General features: G+C 44.1%; 1 protein-coding gene across 2 annotated transcripts in view; it reads right to left on the bottom strand.

The window, feature by feature from the left end:
* Positions 1-695: 695 nt before the first annotated feature.
* The window catches only part of LOC139346829 (partitioning defective 3 homolog), a 314486-nt gene continuing 293723 nt past the window's right edge, over positions 696-21458 (bottom strand). For both annotated transcript variants that reach the window (XM_070986146.1, XM_070986145.1), the window contains 3 exons: positions 15139-15259; positions 7838-7965; positions 696-3180 (listed from right to left, as the gene is read on the bottom strand). In XM_070986146.1, the coding sequence (XP_070842247.1) occupies positions 2751-3180; positions 7838-7965; positions 15139-15259 (679 nt within the window). In that variant the 3' untranslated portion in view covers positions 696-2750. The remainder of the gene's footprint in view (positions 3181-7837; positions 7966-15138; positions 15260-21458) is intronic.

Here is a 21458-nt window from a genome sequence, read left to right as displayed (position 1 = left end):
AACAAACTAGTACTGTATTTTACATAGTCTTGCATGTCTGTGTGAGAGCACAATTTTTTTAAGCACTTGTGAGGACCACATGGTCCAATGTGTAATAATGGGACACAGACAGCTACTCTTTTTCTATGAACAACTGCCTGTTTATGACAGTGATATGACGGCTTCATTTATTTTCACTTTTACTGACTCATTACACTGTTTACATGCAGTAATTTCGTTTACGTCATGTAAACGAGACACCAGGTTTCTATAACAGGGGTAGAGTATTACAGAAACCTGATTTCCTAAACTAGAATTCTGCTGGAGAACGCAGATTTTTTTTTGGCCATACATACGTGCGACACAGTTTCTTATCAGAATTTTGCATGTAAGCGTTTGTCTGACTTGAAAAGACAGGGAAAGTGTTGCTGGGAATGCAGTGCAGCAGAAATATGGTTCATTTGTCAGCTATTTTTTTTTATTTAGTTTTAGTCCTACGTCAAATGTCTTCATCATATGTAGTCAACCACATCTTGTTTTATTTCGTTTCAGTTGACTAGAAGTTTGCACATTTTAGCCTTATCAAGTCATGAAAACTGTTCATGTTTTTGTTTTTACTCATCAGATTATATTGAACATTTCAGTTATTTCACATGAGATTTTATCTTATCATTTCTAGATGAAAAACACAGGTTGAATGAATAAGCAATATGCAGCTTTGAAGAAAGTGTCTGGTCTAGTAGTCTGATGGGATGAAGTGATATTTGGGCCCATTTTAGTTACAATGAAGCTGAGAAAAAAAATGAATGCATTGCTTTATCAGAACAGGAGCGATGTGGCCATAAAATAGTGGTGGTGATAAGAAGACCACAAACCTGAAGAGACAAGTGTTGCTTTCTGCAAAAGAGTTGGATAAGTTTACATTTTTTCAATTTCATTTTAGTCTCACCTCGTTAACAATACTGCACATTGATATAACCGCAATTAGTGTTTAATGGCGTCTCATCATTGTCTTAGTCAGGGGAAAAAAAAGGTTGCTGACAAATATATTTAACCACAGTTTTTCTTAACAAAGTAACAATGATGGGAAAGACCATTCCAGACTGCAAAGCATCCCCAAAGTCCAACTAAAACTGAAAGTGACAGTGAAGCAAATTAGCCTCTAGAAGTCGAATTAGATGCTTTCTATTGCTAAACAGCTGCATATTGTATAACTGCAACAGTTAATTTAAGTAGGTAATGCTTCAAAAGTCAGCAGTATGGGAAGAAATCAGATTACTGACCTGTACATGCAGATTTACAGTAACCAGGTTTGTGCAGTAACTGGCTTCTCTGACTAACCTGCTTTCTTGAGTGAATGGAAATGTACTGAGCAGTAAAATGGCAACCATATCTGATAAAATGAACAAGAAGTCATGTCTAATAAACATATTTTAACCTTAAAACTTCACCTAAGCTTAAACCTTGTGCAACCCAAAACTAATCCTCACAGTGCAAAAATGTCCTCAATCTGACAACTACAGCTCAAATTATTGTTCTTAAAGGGATGGAAATACAAGAACACACACACACACACACACACACACACACACACACACACACACACACACACACACAGGGCCATACATATAGACTCTCACACACTACCAATGCACATAATCATGAAAGGAAAACAAAATCAGCTCCATTGTATCGGGCCGATGGATAGGCAGACCCACACTGAGGCCACCCACTGCACAGCCGATGCCGTTTCCCATGTAACCAACCTGATGAAATATTCAGCGAGGAACGACTCGGACACCTCGCGTCTTTGGTTACAGCCAAATCATGTGAGCAGAAGCCGGGGCCAGAGCCACACCGGCGATGTTGTTGTTTCTTCCTTCTCGCCATACAAAACAACATATACAACACAAAGGGGCCCATTCATTTTTAACGAGGTACATGAATTAATAACCCAGACCTGACCCCATTTATACCACTGGATCCCCTGCATGGGCGGGACAGGGAAGGAATACAGGAGATCTGAAGCTGTTTTCCTCCACTCAGAGCGCCCCACGGAGAGCGTGACAACATGAAGGGAAAGAAATGGAGATAAAGCCAAGCAGTTATGCCCCAAAACCAAAGCTCCACAGTTCACACAAGCTGCTTAACCTCCACACTCTGTCACAACAAGCCAAGTCCTGCCAGCACTCACACACACATCCGCGCACACAACTACACACTCGCATAAACACGAAGCGCTCCGCGAAGTTCCAGTGAAAAGCAAAAAACAGGCCTCATTCACACAAGCTCGGTATCGACTGACACAACACGAAAACATGTCTGGGCCGAGACTTGTGCTCGGGGGTATGATGATGTTTAGGTCAGACTGCTGTCAGATGTGGCGATGCAGCGATGGCCCAGACCGACCGCCTTCTGCTGTGATGTCGGCTCTACTGAATGTGTCTGATGGAAGGGTCAAAGCTGCAGATTTGTCAGCCAAGAAGATGGAGCTAATGCCAAGTGAACAATGGGAGGACTAGAAGGCACTTATACACATAGATGATCATGATGCTGGATAGTAAAAGACCTCAAATCATTTCTTTCTGATACAGCTAAAACAGTTCATCGTTACTTTTTTTTAAATATTCATATTTTCTATCGACAGTCCCATAAAAATCTTTGTATCTCAGCATTTTATAAAAAACAGACTTGATGCTCTCTTTGCATTTTTCCCTGTTAATGCTCCTCACAGTGGTTCTTACGCTCCCAAAAGTTTACTTGTTGCAGTCTCAGGAGTAGAACAGCCTCCCTTTCTCTGAACCCTGAAGTCTGCTGAGCTTGGCGATCTGAGAAGGCGACGGGGGTACGTCTTGTCTGTAGGGGCCCTTGGATTGAGGCGGGGCCTGCACCGGAGCGGAGCCTGAGGCCTGAGGGTGGTCTCTGATGTGGTCGTAGGTGCTGCCGCTGGGGGTTTCCTGTCCAGGTGGCGGCCTGGCCTTGTTGGCCTCCTGCTCTCTGCGTCTCTGCTCCTGCCTCAGCAGCTCCTGAGTCTCTAAGAGGACACGGGCGTTGAAGCTGGGAGTTCCCAGGTAGCCGTTTCGCGCTCCCTGGCCGCCTGGGTAGCGGGGGTTCTCCTTGGATGTCTGGATTCCCTCTGTTGGCATGTAGACCTTGTCCCATGAGTCCTGGGATGCCGTGCTGGGGTTCTTACGAGGCTGCCTAAACACACAGAGACGGATAAAGAGGTCAATCGAATGGTTGAGTGAATCACCTTAAACAGCACCTAATTCCAAAGGGAACAGAGGATGATAGCAGGCAACTCTGCTCAGAAAAGAGCTTTTTTGTGTGGTGGCCTGTGGGTCAGCACTATTGAAAAGGACTTCAAAAGAAGCTGCACTTCAGCAGAGAATGCGGTCATTTTCGCATTTTGTGAGATTAAATGGGGGATGTGGTAGTGGCGCTGATTTAAAATACTAAAAGCAACATGAACGGAGCAAAGAGAGATCTGTTATAGCCTGCTGCTTGATTACGCTGAATCCTGTGACATAAAGACATGAAAGAGACGGGACACAAACGGGGAAGCCTGAAACGCCCACATGACTATTAGTTCCACATTGTAAACAAACACAAATGTTAAAACCTCCCTCAGAAAAATGGCTGCTTTCATCCATTTAACTCCTTTTTGGAGATGCAGACGGGTGCACTTACAGCACAGACAGAGTAATGGCGGGCCTCACGGCGTTATCCGCCTTCTACTCATCTTCAGTCCGCCTGCCAGCCCCTACACTGACAGGACGGTCCAAGATGCACACACATATTATCTCTCTCGCAAAAAAAAACTAGCACACATGCATGCCTTCCGCCACACATGCTCCCCTTTCCAGAAATTGGCCTCGGAGAGCCGTCATTGGGAACTGCCAGCTTTTTGGCTAAAGTGTTGCGTCTGCTCCTCCATTATTAGGATCCATTAAGGCCGCAGTGCGATGGAAGACCTGTGACAGTGTCTTTTACGTCCAGGGTGCTAAGAGGAATCTCATTCACACCTCACTGACCTGCTGTGCACTTAAAAGGCTTTTGAGTGTACGGCGCACAAGGCTGCAGAGGGAGACAGAAGCCCGGCATGCTTTTAGGCCAAAACGCCTGCATTTCTTATCTGGCCGGGCCTCATTCCAGAGAGCCCGAGAGGAACAAAACACAGAATAGGCTTTTTATTGTTCAAAGCACTTGTTTCCAACAAAATATTTTGTTTTCCTGAAAACCGAAACCTTACAAGAAGGTAAACGGGGATCGCACATAGAGAATAAATTCTACCTTCAATCTTGACTTCTTATTTTGTATGAACGCAATGTTGCTTGGCTAAGACGATAAAGCCAAAAGCAAGAGGTTGCTGTGGTCAGAGTGATACCACTTGGTGACTGCAAGAACTGTGACTGGCTGTATGTGTTTCCTCCTACAGATCCCTGATGGTGGTGGAGTTGTAGATCGTCACGACAACGTTGAGGATGAATGAATGACCAGAAGCAACTGGACCCCAGTTGTCTGTTATTCAGTAATGAGAAAAGGAAAATTCATGTAACGGGTTATGTGGATGTAACTCCAGGTATGTGCATAGCTCTGCATCGCAAATCAAATGAAACAATGTAAACACAATTACTACGGGAATATAATTAAAGCATAACATGGCCCAATCATTTTCATTACTACGTGTCTGGCATTGCTGTTGTGACACCAGCATGTGAAATGTGATGCTCAGCTATGAATCAACACCGATGATGCAGGTGTCTCACAGGACTCCCATTAACTTGCCTGAAGCATAAATTTCAAGCAAACAACAACACGTAAAAATTACTGTACTTACCATGTCATTCAACTCTCTCTTGTTTAACATATTTTTTCTATCACCATCTCTATGTCATGCTAATGAGATCCCCACAATTCCAGCATTACTAATGGATGCCTTTGTGGTCGACAATATGTAAAATGAAGGTAAGAGCTAGAGCAAATGGCACTGCCATGCCTTTATTTATACATGCATGGGCGAATTGTGTATGCATTTATGTACAGTGCATCTGCAACACAAACACATTATCTTAAACCACTGTGTGTGTGCGTGTGTGTAGAGCACGTGTAAGTATGAGGGTAATTGGTGGAGGGGCAGATGTAGGGACAGACTGCAGAGAGAGGCCCACCACATGCTCCATATCTGGGTTTTGCTGTCTGGGCGAGCCGCCATGCATTTACACCCCGGCTTGGCTTACAGAGCGGCCAGCGCTGCTCACGAGGGAGCCGCCTATTCAGAAACCAGGGATGCCTGTTGCAAGAGGCAGCGATCTGCATTCCCAGAATCACTTTTTAGTTTTTAAAGCAGATAAGAAAAGAAGGGAGATTTGGGGGGGGGGGGGTCTTCGATGGCGATGAGAGGAGAGCAGCGATGGCATTGTTCCACAGGAATGTAATCGTGATTGATGCGTCAGGGGAGCTGGTTCTCTTATCACCAATACTCCTGCGCCAGAATATGTCACAAAGTAGATTAGTTACATTTACAAAAGGAGGGGCTGGGAAAATACATCATGCCAAAGAGCGGGGTAAATTTAGGATGACAGAACATAACAAACAAAGAGAGGAAGTTGGCTCGCAGAGACATTTGTGGCCTCAGTGTGTTTCTTTAAAACAGCTGGGAAGAATCAGAGTTTATGAGAAGGAGGAGAAAGCACACACACATGCACAGACCCAAAATGATTAGGGGAAAAAAACCCAAATGCGTGCAGTGGGCAATGGAACACTCGTTGCTATATTGTACAAATAACTTGTCTACAAACCTGGAATAATGTTTTCTTTATAGAGTGGAACAATGTTGTTTTGGCTGAGGAATGCAAGAGCTGCATGAGTAGATAGCAGAGCTACTGGCAGCTCACTGAGGCCACCGTTAAGAACCTTATCTTGACCGCATTCATGTGTGTGTTTGTGTGTCTTTTTGTGTTTGAGTGTGTCTCTTTCAGGCTAATCAGTGGTCTCTCTTTCCTACTAACACACTCGTTCCTCTCCCGGCCCCTCTTGCCCTCCACTGCCTGTCACCGCTAATCCAGCTCCGACAACAAGCCTTCATTAGTGCTCTTCCAATCCTTACATCCCAGACAGCGAGCTAAGCCTGGCCGTCATCAGATAACCAGCCACCATGGCTTCTTCTGGAAGCTCTTTGGAAAGGAGGTTTTTTCTCGAGTGAGGGAATGTCCCCTTTTAGCTGAAGGGCTGAATGCTCAAGCTTCCTGTTTTGGAAGAGAGGGACAGGGTGAAGGGGTTCCAAAAGAGAGGTGGTTGTAGTTAGAGAGAATTGTGGTTATTAATCTGGGGATGTAAGACTTTAGCTCTTTAATGAGGAGCCGTGCCGAGACACAAGCTCTGAAAAGCCTTAGCCCGGGTCAAACGTCAAGCCTGAGTGCATGCGACTCTTTGCTAAAAGACGCTTTGAGATTATGAGAGGAATTTATATCAAAGAGCATCCTCGCCCGGCGTTTTTGGCCGGCCAGACAAACTTTCCCAAGAGAGAGAGCTCTCTGAGAGCAGGGGGGTGTGGAGGAAACTGTCACATCACATGAGATGCCAGGAGATAACGTGTATGAAGAGAATGCATGGATCGGTCTGGCTTATACAGACTACATTGATTATGCGTCCGTGTGGACCGCAAATCCATAGCCATGGACAGGAACGTGTTTTAATCGACCTGACTGCGACTGACAGAGACAGCAGAGTGAAAGAGAATGCTAAGAAGAAATGATTGCTGTTTGTGTAGGGAGAGAGCGAAATCACAGGAGAGCAGAGATACGCTGGCCAAGGAAATTAAAAGACCACACACACACACACACACACACACACACACACACACACACACACACACACACACACACACACACTTTAGCTGTTCTGTCTTTGTTTAAACTGGCAGAGCAGCAAAACTTAAATAAATCAGACGTCACTCCACTTCAGCAGTTCAGAGCATAAAATACATTTCATAATACAAAAAAGTCACATTGGATTGTTTTTAATGTGGAAATATTTGACAGGGAGAGGAAATAATATTTATTTTATTACTAACTTGAAATCCCTGCATGAGTCAGTCGAGTATAGAATCTGTATCTTTGGTGACGTTCTCTTTAAGGACGTGCAGCTCAAAATGAGGAAATGTTCCAGCAGCAGAGCTTCAGAGGGACGGTAGAGACACAGATACACGCATAAAGAGTGACGGCAGGAAATGCAAATACTGATGCTAAACCCAACGCCTCAAGATGTAAGATATGGCAAAGCTTTATTGGCATCTCTTTGACAAGTATGCAAAAGAATCAAAGCTTGAAGATGGTGAAGATGAAGAGCAGTGGTTGTAGCTCTGAACTCAAGCTGCCAATAGAGACATTCCTCTGAAACGTAATATTGAGCTGTTATTCATGTTAAGGGAAGAGTGCTGGAGAAGGGGGTTGATGCCTGTGACAAAGTCACCACTTCCTCAGGGTCAACATTGACTTAATGAAGTTGAATATCAGTAAAATAATTCCAAGTGATCACATTAAATGATATCATTCAAAGAGTTTTGCTAAGAATCATTTAAATGTCTGGAGATGAGCTGAAAGTGGCTTTGTGGTGTTTGACTTTGTAGCCAAAGAGACACACGATAGAAAGTGCGGAGAAAAAAAGGGTATAGGCACAAATATGAGGACAAGAAACGGATGTAAATCGAAAAAGTCAAATGAAGAGGTTGAGAAAGGGCAGGACGAACGTGATAAGTCACCGAGAGGGGAGGGAGAGAGAGCGTCACGGACAGGCAGATGCAGACAGACAGAGGGACAGATGGAGAAAGGACGGAGAGTGAGGGTGGGTGTCTCACCGTGGCAGGGAGTTGTACTGTCTCTGTGCCTGTTGGAAACTGTCTCTGTCCTCCTGCTGCTGCTTCTGGACCTGAGTCTCAACTGTTACTGAATGGCGTCCGCTCAGTGTCTCCGTCCCATTGCTCACCTGCAACGTCCAGTTACATAACGTCAAGATCCACACAGTTAAAGCCCGGCAACACAGAACCAAAAACAAAATGTTAACATCTCTGTCTTCAGACACAAGGTTTCAATGCTTACACAGACCTGAAAACAGAGCAAACACACACTCAGATGGTGGAACGTTGTTGCCTCAGCACAGCAGGCGGTTGGACAGTGTGTGTTCTGCTACCCTCAGGGAACAGGTGGTTAGGAGGTGTGATTCCATGATGACAGCGGTAATGAAAAATGCACCTGTGCCAGTGGATGAAAGGTCCACTGCTTGCACAAATCCTCGGTTTACTAGACTGTTTCTAAGACAGGCGGAGAAGGAGGCCTCCAAAAGTCATCGCCACAATCTGCTCAGAGATAAATGACTGAGTTTCTCTTGATGTTGCATCTTATCGTCTGTTCGGCCATCATGGCGATCGCTGCTGACGCTAGCTGCTCTCTTTTGCTCTCTCTTTACTGAACAGGCAGTGCTTGTTATATGATTCAAAGTTTTGCATCACATAATAACATTTTGCTCAACCTGAGCACCACTAGTATGCTGAAGACATAAGATACAGATGAGCACTACCAGTCAGCGTCTCATTTCACGCATTTGCGCGTGACTCGACTACACGCCGCTAGCCTACAGCGCTGTGTATGTGTGTTTGTTGTCTGATCATCGGCGGGGTTGACATGGAGATATCATCTCCCTCAACACTAGCACCCTGCTAACGAGCTGGCTGATGAAAGAACATGACAAGCCAATTAAAGAGAGGCGAGCTGAGGAGGTGTAGCAAGCATGGCTTGACTAAGTGTCAGCTTTCATAAGGCTCGGACGGCGTGGTAATATGGTGGGCAGGTGGGGGTGTTGACGGCTTGTGTGCATAAATTTCTGCTAAATAAATATTAACTAACAGTTCTACTGGCAGCTGAGATTTCAAAACAAAACAAAACCTCCAAAGAATCAATGTTTAGTGGCTTGGAAAGAGATTTTCTTAAATTTGGAAAATCTGGGTGAATGTTTGTATTAGGGGCGGGCGGTATGAGGGGTAATACTGCATGATAGAAAGGATGGCTGCGGTAAAGGTGTGTTCATAGATGGAAAGGCTGTCAGCGCAAATGTCTTCTTGGAAACATCTTGAGCTCTTGAAATGGTTGCTTTCCTCCTCACTTGCACAGCTGCAATAACAGCACAATTACATTTAACTCAGCATCAATAACAAGTCCCGTCTCAAACGCTCCAAGTCCTAAAAACATAACAGCGTTTCACGTGGGTGAGGTGAAAATGACTCATACGGTTCAGATTTTGCTCGAACAACACATTTCCCCGCTTCTGAAAGTGTAGAGCACATGAATGAATATCAGGTGAACACTCAGGGAACAGGAGAAATTATTTTACAGCGGCCAAATGCTGCGCTGAGAAAATAATTAGTCACGCACACTCGAAGTTTTTCATGTGATTTGAAGGAATCCGGAGGTGCTTCACGCTTCGGTTCTAAAACTGCTGAAACTGAAACTGTAAAAAGGTTGAGGTGGATGACGCCATGCCAAGAGAAACGCATGAGAAATAGCCAGGAGAGAAAATCAGTCAGTGTAATGGCATTATCTAGGGAAGGAGAATCAGATTATTCCATGTTAGGCCTGGAATACAATGCCATATAAAACATGACATTTGTTGAAATCGAATCAAAGAGACGTCCGTGTTCGTTTTTATCCAATAATGTGAAAAATGATGTCAATACGGCACGCTTTTATCTCTCCCTCGTTTCCTTGGTGGTGTCACAGACAAAGCGGGAAGAAAAAATAAGTCTCCACCTGTTTAAACATAAGGGCGTTCGCAGACGGTGAGCCGGGGGGGACATAATTATGAAAATTATTTGCAGCTATCAAAAATCCGGGACCAGGAAAGCAGCTGGGAAGGAGCTGAGCTTTAAAAGTTCAAAACATAAGCAAGGCAGCCAATGTGTCATATTAGTGGGTTCAGAGCCGGTCACAGAGCTTTCACATATCAAAGCAGGTTTCTGTGGTGGGTCAGCACCGACATGTGGCTTCACCGCCCAAACTCCTCTTGATGCTAAGTTTGTAGCTCACGACATGGGGAACAGTTTTTACTGCTGTATACAAACACACATGTGGAACGCATTAAAGCTGCTAATGGGCAGGCGGACCTGACAGAAGCCCACTTGGATAATGATCCTCTCTTAAAGTCCTCGCACGACCCAATTTCCCCAATTTATTATAAGCAAGCCCACTCCATTTGTGGTCGCCGGAGTGTGTAGTTCTGAGCGAGTATCCATCTGAGAGCAAGCAGTGTGGCCTGCCATTTCCCGGCCCCTGAACCAGGAACCCGCGGCGGATGGGAGGTCGGTTTCGGTATCACTTAAGGACTCCACAGCGCACACAAACGGCTGAACAAAATGTTACAGTCTTTACTGTTAAGACATCTGCGTGGATGAATGCGTGGAGTAATAGTGCCGAAATATATTATGTCGACATGAGACGAGTGTAATCGCTTTGTTCTCCTCTCCACCCTCTGTTCTCTCTTATCTGTGAACACACACAGTTCGGTAAGGAAATTCAGCGCAATAAAAAAGCTGGGTGTGAAGGCTTTTGGTACATCTGTGTACATGCACGCTTGTGAGCGCCTTGAGCAGCACAACAGCATTGTTTTGGCTGTGAAAAAATTCATTTCACACTCCCAACAAGCTAAACAACTTTCTGATTGTGAGGTGTGTTCAAACATATTGGCAGGGCCTATTTCTTATGGCGGCTGTAATATGAGATCAGTAAAGCATGCTTGCTACTTGCACATCATCGAACAGCACTATCCATAATTCAGTCATGCAGCCTGCTAGCATTAGCACAGTTGGGTAAACTGAGAAGAAGCTCGACATAAGACTGCTAAAGATCAACATAATCGGTTCTGGTTGAGAAGTACAGTCATGTTAAGTTATTTTTGATGCTTCACGACGAAAGAGAGTCCTTTAAAAGCCTCACAGATATGATTAAGAGTGGCTTGCCTGCTGCTTTCTAAAGTTTCTTTTCTAAGAGCTCTGTGAGATCTAAGTGAGAAATATGGCCAGCGCAGTCCACTGGCTCGCCTCTAAACAGTTTTATTATTCCAAGACATTTACTATGCAACAGTGTGTGTGAGAATGAGTATTCTTGTTCTCGTTCATTTTTAGTTAAGTCCTGCATTATTTCATGTGCAACCAAATGTTAACATGGAGCGTCACACAACGTTGTGTGTATTGTGTGACTGGTTACAGTCAGGGGCTCACATACTGTCAGAGCTATGCCGTCTTAACTCTCACCCTTAACCCCGGGGAAGTCAAGTGACTGCGGCTAAAAGGGGCTTTATGAGTTATCATCTTCACATGATCACACGGGAAAGAGTTAGCTGGACTCGATCAAGCGCCCACCAGCATGAAAGCACCACATTCAGAGTAACCCAAGTTTGCATAAACACAAAAAATGTTTGTAGACACATGTATCCTGGTAGCAGGAGATAGCATGACAATAAAATTGAAAGAATTCACATAAATAAGGGCTTTACAAGCTGCTGTTTGTACGTTCGATCCAAGGTACCAGCATGGCGCTCACACTCCTCTGTGTGGTCATGCTCATTGGCGCACCAACCCGAGAGCACAAATTGATTTTACTGCCAGAGAGCGAGAGAGAAAAAGGCAACCCTTTGGAAAATACATAGCGCTTTATGATGAACATCTGGAAATCCCCTCTCACAGAGCAGCGGGGAGGGAGGGAGAGAAAACATGCCAGCTCTAATTGTTGGCTTGGGGGCTGCATGATAGACAGGGCTTCTCATGTCCTGGTCATTACTCCATTAAGGAGGAGTCGGGGTCCGAGGACTGACCTCAGCATTGCTGTTACAGCCGTTCACAGGAGACATACCTGAGCTCAGCCTCCAACACCCCAGAGACAAGCCGGGGTCAAGCTCACACCTCACAATGCTCCATCTGCTCCCTCTGTACCTGTTCCTCATTATCATGACCATTTTCGTGTACATTTGCTGTTTTTTTCCCCCCAAAGTGAAACATTTGTAAAGAAGTAAAATGCAAAAGCAGTTTGAAATGACCTGTAATCTCAAGAATGTGACTACAGGCAAAAAAGGGGGGAAAAAAATAACAAACTTAAATAAAAATATTACTTTAAGCTGGGTACACACTGTTATAATTCTTACACGTTGTCTTATAACACACCACGCATTTCAATAGACCTTTCTGCACAGGCAAGAGAAAGTCCTTCAGGTGCTCAGAAAAACTGAAATTTGAACTTTTACATTTTCAAGACATGTGGGAAAACTCCATCTGCTGATGAAGACCATGTGATATGATCCAAAACAGCCACTAAATCGACCTTGAGGTGAGATTGTTTTGTCAGTGTTACTTTAATGGTAATATCTGGGTAAGTCAACAGGCAAATCTGAGCTGGTGCTGTTTGTTATTCTAAGAAATACACGGTATAAATGCTACAACCGAGCCACGCCAGCAGCTGCTCCTGTTCTGGCTTGTAGATCTGTGTGGAAGCCATTACGCTGTAACCTTGAGTGCTCGGGGACGACGTGCATCAAAGTGCAGTTTTGCAGACTTTGATGTGGTAGGCATTTACCTGCCATCTTGAGCATTTTGCCGTTTGCTGGTTACATTCTCTGAATGATTTGATTTACAAAAAGTGGAGGTCAGAGGGGTTTCACTTTCATCACTGTGGCCAACGTTCAGCAATGACACAGAGCAAAATCCATGAGTGGAAAGAAAGAAATATCAATTCCGACACAAAAAGTAGCCTTAACGGACCACAGCTACAAGGTCGTGTTTTTTGTGTGGGCCAAAACACTTTCTAAAACTGCTCCTGTCATCACAAATGCTTGAGTTGAATGCAACAAATTCATCGCCTGAACTTTATATTTGAGCTTTCACTTTCAAAAAAATGCAATTAATTATATAATGGCTTCCATTCACCAGCACACCAAACAGCCAGATGTGTTACCTCAAGTTTTTACCCCTGGTTTTCATGTCAAAACGCTTGCCCTATCTGCCTCAAATAGAGCCATATCCATTCTGCTTAAACTGACACCAAGACATGATTTCCCTCGAGTTTCTTTAATAAGTGTCAAAACATAACATGGGTACGCCAGTATCTTTCCTAACAAGCTCTGCCATTGTGAGTCCTTGTTCGCAGGACTAAAATAACATGAAAGAGGACTAATAAAATAGACTTCAATACTCCAGGGCTGGTCCTATATCTTATTACCAGTGGAATAAAGGGGGTATGCTCAACAGTGTCAACAATCACAAGCAATTAGGAGCTCAGAGGCTCAGAGAGAGCGGCTGAGACTGCTTAGCGCTGAACAAACAGTTAACATCTCATTTTGACAGTGAGAACAAGAAGAGAGAGCGATTAAGAAAACAGTGGAGGGAGATGATTTCCAGCCATCAGCAGGACTAACACTGAAGAAAATCCACAGCAAACAAAGCGCCTGCCGTCCTCTGTGCAAAGACAGGGCGGAAAGTATGCTGTTACGTCTCAGCCAAACTCATTCAGACAACAGGGAAACCAGCGGGCGAGATCCCTGCCACATCAGACTTCCACTCCAAACCACTTTAATTGACAAACTGACACTGATAATTCTCCCGAAAATTGAATGCCAAATACTTTAACTTTCAAGGTCTGGCATTGTGACCCATAATTTAGAAAATAGCAATGCTCGGTGCAACAATTACCCGTCTTTCCTCCACGAGCAGGTTAGGAGAGTCACGGTGTAATGGCTCGAGCCATTACACCGCAAAAATATACACTTACTGACCTCTAACTTGTTCCTGCTTGATTATACAAGTTTGGCTCTATACCCAAAAAAAGAGGATGCATGATCTTAAATAAAGCATGAATGAATGAGACATATCACTTCCGAAGTTAGAGCGAAGCAAACTGTGGGGCTGCATTTAAAAATGATCAGTGATATAGTAAACATGTGGAAAGATGATGGAGAGTGTTTCTTTGCTTAAACTCCCGGCACAGTTGAACTTCTCGTGCACAGCAGGAAGGAATATGAGATCAGGTCTGAATGAATTAACAAAGGAATTAACTTGACTACATTTTTCCAATTATGATGAGTAAATCCCATTGTTAGTACAGATCAATCATGGAAGAGGAGAACGGCTTAAAAAACTCCCATTTTAATTTAAAATTTCTAATTTAAAAATCCCTTTAATCAAGCCTAATGAAAATTAAAATGAACAGTGTGCCTCACTGTCTTCAATTTCTCTCCCTTTTCTTTTCCTCAAAGTCCTGAATAGTCACTTGTCATCAAATGCTTCCCATGTTCATTTCCTCTCCTCCTTCCTGCCCTAAGTGTGTCATATTTCCAAGACAGAAAAGACACAGACAGAGATGAGTAATTAGCAATTAGTTCCAGGTCAAAGGTTGGACCCGGAAATTAGAAATTAGTCAAAGAAATTTGTCAGAAGTTGGGAGTGAAGCCTGAAGTTTTATCGACATGAGTCAGATAGTCTGGCAGGCGTACAACACAGACGGTCCCCAAAAGGATGACAGACAATTGAGGCACTTCACTGGATGTTGTGCAGGGCGCCATGCTGTGTTGTAACAATTATTATTCTTTTCACAAATATGATTGTTATTATTGGTAAACCCAGGATGCAGGAATGAATGAATGACGCAGAAAACAAATTATCTTCATGCTCAGTGTTTTTTTGGCTCTTTGTGACACTAACATCAGTTGGAAAAAATAAACTTTAATATACTTATCTCCTGTATATTTGATCAAATGAACTGGGTAATAGCTATTATCTTCAAGGGAATGCCAAGAACAAAGGGTATTTTCTATATGTAGTAATGTTGAAATATTAAATTATTGAGTTTTAAGTGCTTGCTGCTAAAAAGAAAAAAAAAAGATATCATGCTGTGCTACAAAGTAGAAGAAAGGTCATGTCAGTGGTACAAGTTTCAGATCACAAAACAAATTATTTGAGTGTGAGACATCCATTAATCAGCTGGTGGCTTTGGAGATAATCTGAGTGTCCAGTGGTGCATCAGGGGAAAGATCTCTGAGCGCAGGGGATGTTAGACTATATGCTTCTGGGTCTGTGCGGCTCAGCGCCACTCCGATGGAGCGCAGCTGCTATCGAACACTCACCCAGGGCTGGCTGAGGCTGTAGGTGTGCCGATGGTCCTCGAGGTCCTCCTCCTGCCTGGCCTGCTGGAACTCGTGCCTCAGCCTTTGTATCCGGTCGTGGTTACTGGGGGCCATCTCGCTGCTGGGAGAGCGAGAGAGAAGAGGTGAGATAGTGGAAGTAGTTGTTTTGAATTCATGTAGCACGCTGAGCGAGTATTTGGAGGAAATTTTTCAGCAAGCCCTCACTCAGAAATAACACCTGGGACATTACTCTAGCTAGCATGTTGCTGCTGACGCTTTTCCATATTTTAAAGTTCACCTGACCACCCTAACACCCCTCTAAATTGTATAGAGGATCCCTTGATCTGACAGCCATGATTTCATTTTGCATACCTAACCGACATCCCTATGTGCTCATTCTTTCTGCCCTCTCCCCCTCCTGCCTCCTACGTCCTGAGCATCCCTATAACTGAAAGTGTCCCTCGTGCACCATTGGGAGTGATGCATGTCCCTTTTAGACTGCAGGAGAATGTTGGCCTTTTATGGTACACAGTCATTAAACACTGTGGAAAACCCTAATTTACATCCCCTTCATTAAGGGGCTTTGAGGGGCTGTCAATAGGAATCAATAGCCTTCCCTCGGCTTAATCAGGCTCTCCTTTTATCACAAGCTACAGAAGCAGCACATGACAAAACGCATAATTATGATGAGACAACCGGCTTGATAATAAGCCTGCATTTATGCATACCACAGGGATGAAAGTGACCAAAGGTTAGGAATTTGCGCTGGGAGGGGATGGGAGCTTGGGGATGTAGGGAGTGGGATTGATAGGTTGAGGGAAGGAAAGAGAGATAAAGGTAGGAGGTAGTGTTCTTGGGCATGGTGCTTGCTGAGGAAGGCGAAGGTTAATCAAAAGCATGTGAGAGAAGGGAAAGAAACTAAGTCAGCTAGGACCCGTCACCCTGTCATTGTGTGTCCTACCGAGTAGCACTTACAGGTGGCAAACCAGCGGTGGAAGTGATTGCTTATTTGGGCCCACAGGATTCTGGGCGCAATTATGGCGATAATTGCAGATTAGAATGAGCACATCCTTCTGATGATAATGGGCACTAGGACATGCTGCCAATCAAGCTTCATTAAAAGCACAATAAATAGCAGCTCATAAAGGATGAACGGATCTTGGTGCATGCCCCTGAGTAGCACTTGGCGAGACACGGTTATCGTGTTATTCGTACTGCCTGATCAGAATCAATTGTGTTAGTTATACTCCATTTGATTCCTATAGTTTTATGTGTGTGGGAGCGCAGGAGCGTACATTAAGCCTTTTTATGTGGATGAGGGCAATTAAGTGGCTCATTGGGGTGTGAGCTGGCTTATGCTTTTAGGGTGGTGGGTGATGGTGAAGTCCTTCTATTACTGCTCATTACAAAATCAATGTTCCCTTTATATTTGCATGAGGTTGCTTAAATAGCATATACGATGTTAAAGAAATTAAATTACTTAATAGCAGTCTGTAAACAACGGGGCTAAGTAGGCTATATGTGCAAATTTATGGCAACATTTAAAGGCTCATAAAAGAAGTATTCCTCCAAATTTGCTCTCTTTTATCATAAATGTTTTTATTACTTTTAGCTACAAAAGCAGCACACAAGAGTTAGTATACTGTATGAAACCACTATAGGCTTCAATTACCAATGCTATGTGCTGTATATCCACATTGAGTCCATCTGTTTGTTGCAAACACACTACTACACCCTGAGGCTTCCAGATTTCCCTCAAGATGTATTCTAAGAAAACGTTTCTGCCTGAGCTATACCATGCGTGCACTCACAATGCCTGCAATTGAGGAGAAAACATGAAAACACATCTGCAATTCTGAATTTTCTTCACATTTACGTAATACTGTAGATGCTGGCTAATACATATGTTGAAACACAGTACCTGTCATCATCCCTACTCGAGAGAGAGGTTTGACCAGACTGAAATGGGTGGAAAAACACCAAACAGATTCGGGAAGCCCAACGCGTGCAATTAGTTTAATCCCTGAGGCTGGTCAAAGAGAAGACCAGGCTGACTCCAAGCAAACAGCCTCGTAAATTTTTCTCTTTGACCCTCTAGGGAGGGTGAGTGCTAGCATCAGCATCTCAAACATGCACCACTAGGCTAGAGGAACCAGAGGGGGCAGCTGGGGATCCAGAAAAAGGGCCACAACCCAGGCAATAAACAAGACTGCTTGAGTCTCATATACACTTCCTCCACAACAAGACCTATTGCCCTTCTCTCACCCAATAAAGCATCAATCTGAGAGAGAATAGATGGCATATTACCAAATTTCTGCTCCAGTGTGCGGTGGATGAAATGGTGGGGAGTGGAATGAGAGAAGATCAGTGAAGACAAGATCTTCAGCAAATTAAACGACTGGCAGCGAGGCACTTCAATATATTTCTCAAAGTGCTACAAATGGAAATTGCATTGCGCAGGGGCTGGGAGTAGGGTTGGGATTTAACGATGGGTGAATTCGTCATGGTAGTTCAAAGGAGGCCTGTGCAATATCTAGATTATCTGCGGGGGCTTCTCCTCTTGGTCCTCCACCCACCATGGGGGCACCAAGTTGATGAGATTCTTGAAAAGCACTCCATGGAATTCTCCAGTGCAAATATATTCATATGGCAAGAAGAAAGAGTTGGAAAGCTAAGCAGTGGGGAAGAGCGGGAATCAAACACGAGAGACACCAGAAGCTGCCCACTATCACTGTAACAGGCGGCAGCAGGCCTGTCTCCATACATAAAGAAGATGGATTCAGCCGCCATTGAGCCTCCCAATGCTTGGGCACCTCAATGTGTAATTAGTCAGCATGATCGTTGCCGCTGCATCAGGTGTCACCGCTTATAAATTCCCCTGCGAATACATCAACGCCTGTAATGGGCCTGAAGAACAAGAGCTGCAGGAAGAGATATTTGGGGGGGTTGGTGGCAATTTACGTCAGCAGACCACCTCAGCAATTAGAATAAATGTGTCACCTAAGCCAGCAATACATGTGTATGAGGGAATATGAATGAGCGCTGCTCATCAGTTTGCTATAAGCCATATGTTTGTGCATAAGGGAAAAAGGTCACAGGTTGTACTCAGGGGTACAAGCAGGCTGTCTGCATCATGATCGTACGAGCTTGCAGGACTTAGTCCCAGCGCTGTTTTTCTTTTTTCCGAAAGCCCTTTTTTTCCAATTGTGAGTCAATGGAAAATGGAATGGGCGCCTGTAAAGGAATTAAAAAACATGGGGGAGATAAAGTATTCATATGCCACAGCATTTTCACAGCCAGCATCTTCATTCTGGCCTGTATAATGAGATTTGCTCAAAATTCATCTGTGCGTTCGCAGACTGAAATGTCAGCACTTGGTCTCTCAGGTCGGCCATGTGGATCCCAAATGCACGCAAACATACCCACAAAACACAGAGTGCAACACGCAGATGTCGAAAGAGACACACAGCTCTGTCCTTTCCCTGTCTCTCTTCAACATGCTTCACAGACACTTGCATTCAGTAAAGTCACACCGCTGCTGTATTTATAGCTTGGCTGAAAGCTTATTCTGAAGGCTTGTTGGGAGAAGTGAACTTGTGATCTCACAGGCATGCAGAGTCAGGTCAGACAACGGGGATTCAGGTCCATCTGAACAACAACAGACCATCTACTGAGCTGCTTCTCCTCCTGCTGCTCCAACTCATCCTCTCTCTTATTAAGAACAAGAATAAAAACTAGTTGAAGTACGAAAATGCTCTGGAGCAAAAAAGAAAAAAAGAAATAAATCCTAAGCATTTTGAACTTCAAATGAACATAGCATTGTGAATAAATTTCAGGTTTTATTTAAAACAGATCACAGCTTCGACAGCGACATATTTGTTAGTGCTCTTGTTCTGCAGCAGACTGAAGAACCAGTGTTGTGCATGCAAGCGTGTGACCCCCATCCCACCTGTGTTTTTTAACCTGACCCGTTGACAGGGGGTCATGAGCCCTCTAAAGCTGCAGTTTGGGGTATGTGGACGTCTGTCTGTGTAATAGTCATCCTTTGATCCGGGAGGATTTGGCAGATGTCTCACACACCGCAAGGCTTAGGCCGAGGATGCAAACTATGGCACATGGTTGCTTCTGTTGGTGGATCAAAGTCGCGCCAAGTCTCGGTATGTCCTATAAACACTGCCACTGGCTAATAAAGGAGTAATCCAATCACTGAGAGTGTCACATGGGTCATATGAGCGTATCTTGGGTCAGGGGCCAGTTCCAGCCAATCAGAGTGAGAGCGTTATAATCCCGGGGATGAAATTTCAAGAGAAGTTTGACAGGAGTTCTTGGAGTAGTCACAGACTTGTTAATTTCCAAGTCAAGGGAAAAAGGCAGAACTGTTGGAGCTTCGTTGTTACTTTAAAATCAGACAGTCTGTTATTTCTTATCTGATCACTGTTGATTGAAATTCTATCAGATTATCTGGTTTCTTGCTCTGGTCCCAGTATCTCCATGCAGCAGATGAGGGGGCAGGCTTCTTAAGTTTGGGCCCTTTGGCAATCTTGCATCAAGTCAAAGGCTTAGCTCATCTTTATTCCATCGCCCTGTGGACTTTCATTTATTTCAAAGACAGAAAGATGAGGCAGTTTTGGGGAGATGGACAGCCTTTGGGACCTACTGCAATGATAGAAAAAGATTAGATCTGCATTACCGCTGGTCATTTTTGAAGGGGAGAGGGACAAAGATAAACTATTTTTTTTAGAGTCTTCAGAGGAAATCAGCATATATCGGCCAATCTGGCATGATTCTTGCAATCAAACGAAAGCATTTGAAGCATATACCCCTCTCCCGGCAATTCTTTCCCTCTCTACTCTCTCTCCCATCTTCATAAAAATATCTCCCATTTTTTTTTCCTGCCTCATCTCTCTCCTATTTTTCTTTTTCTTCCCATATGTTTTATCTATGAATGCCTCAATCCTCCGCTGTGGTTACAGGGATAGGTCATGAATTCCCTTCTGTCCCCCTCATCCTCTCCCACTAGCCTGGTAAGTGACAGCTGCAGGCTGGACAAAGGCCTGATAATACCCTGGATTTGTCAGGCTCTGACTTCACCCATGTCCTCCTGTGACTGATGCACAGACAGTGGCGCTTTGCCAGCTAAAAACTCCACCTCTTGATGGGGGCTGTAGCTGTTGTTGAGCTGGGTGTGAATGTGTGTGTGTTTGTGTGCCCTTGGCTCTGTTCAGACTTCTGGGCAGCCTATATGGGGTCCTTGGGGGTCTTAAGAGGTATCATCTGTGATAGTCCCTGGTGTACCATTCCTCTCTTGCTTCCCGATTGTGAAAAATGAAGAAACAGTTCTGCCCTGAAGGGAACCACAGAAGGCCCTCCGCTAGGAAAACACAGCTCACAGTAAATGAAGAAAAGAAGCAGTTCTCTTTGTCCCTTTAGAGACCGATACCCCTCAGTATTTCAAACCCCCATTTGTCTCAGCACACATAAAACCCCCACCCCATCTTTTCCCCAGTTTGCTTTATTGACCCAAGGACACGTGCAACAACCACTTTCCTCTACAAGTCATTACATTTCAAACATGTCTCTATTCTATTCTTCCATTTGAGGGATTGTCCAAATACAGGTGCAAGCGACGAATCGGTCTTGCAGCTGTCTACATTTGACAGAGACACCATGGACACCTCCTGCCCTGACTTTTCACCGGCAAGTTTTACAGCTTTAGTTCCAAAGCGAACGCACTGGAACTGATCAAAGGCTCGCTTTTTTTTCCCGCATGTTGTGCCATGTGGACGTTTTATTCGTGGTTGGAAGGAAACAGGTGTGACCCTTTTTTATAAAGAGGAAGTAAAAGAGCTTTTGGTTGTTATAAAACTTCCGATATATGGTCTGTGGCTTCAATGCTAAAAGAGGCTGATGTGGGACTCTGCAGGCCAGCAGAATCGCTCATGGCAGTGCTGTGGTAGAGCCAGCCGGATGGCCAAAACAATCTCGTAAATAAAAGTTTCTTTTCTTCTTTTTTAAAGAAAAGCTGGATGCTCAGGTGCAGTCCAGAAATGTGTCAATTATTCAGCTGATCCTGTGAAGCTGTTGCAGCTGCCCAAACTCAGAGTGAAGGACAGACAGGAGGTCGAAGTGGCTTTTCATTTGAAGTAAATGCAACTTATAGAGGCCAAGTTTGTTTTCCCTGTAAAATAAAGACTTGATATGTCTGACTGTAAAAATGCAGTGCTTCAGTCTTGATTTTAATGTCAAATTAAGTAAATCAAGGTAAGGAGAAGCGCATGTACTGAACTAAAGAGTGAACTTTTCCATACGTTCTCAGAAAA

This window comes from Chaetodon trifascialis, chromosome 18 (assembly GCF_039877785.1).
Source record: "Chaetodon trifascialis isolate fChaTrf1 chromosome 18, fChaTrf1.hap1, whole genome shotgun sequence".
NCBI lineage: Eukaryota > Metazoa > Chordata > Actinopteri > Chaetodontiformes > Chaetodontidae > Chaetodon > Chaetodon trifascialis.
This window is presented reverse-complemented; position numbering and strand designations above follow the sequence as displayed.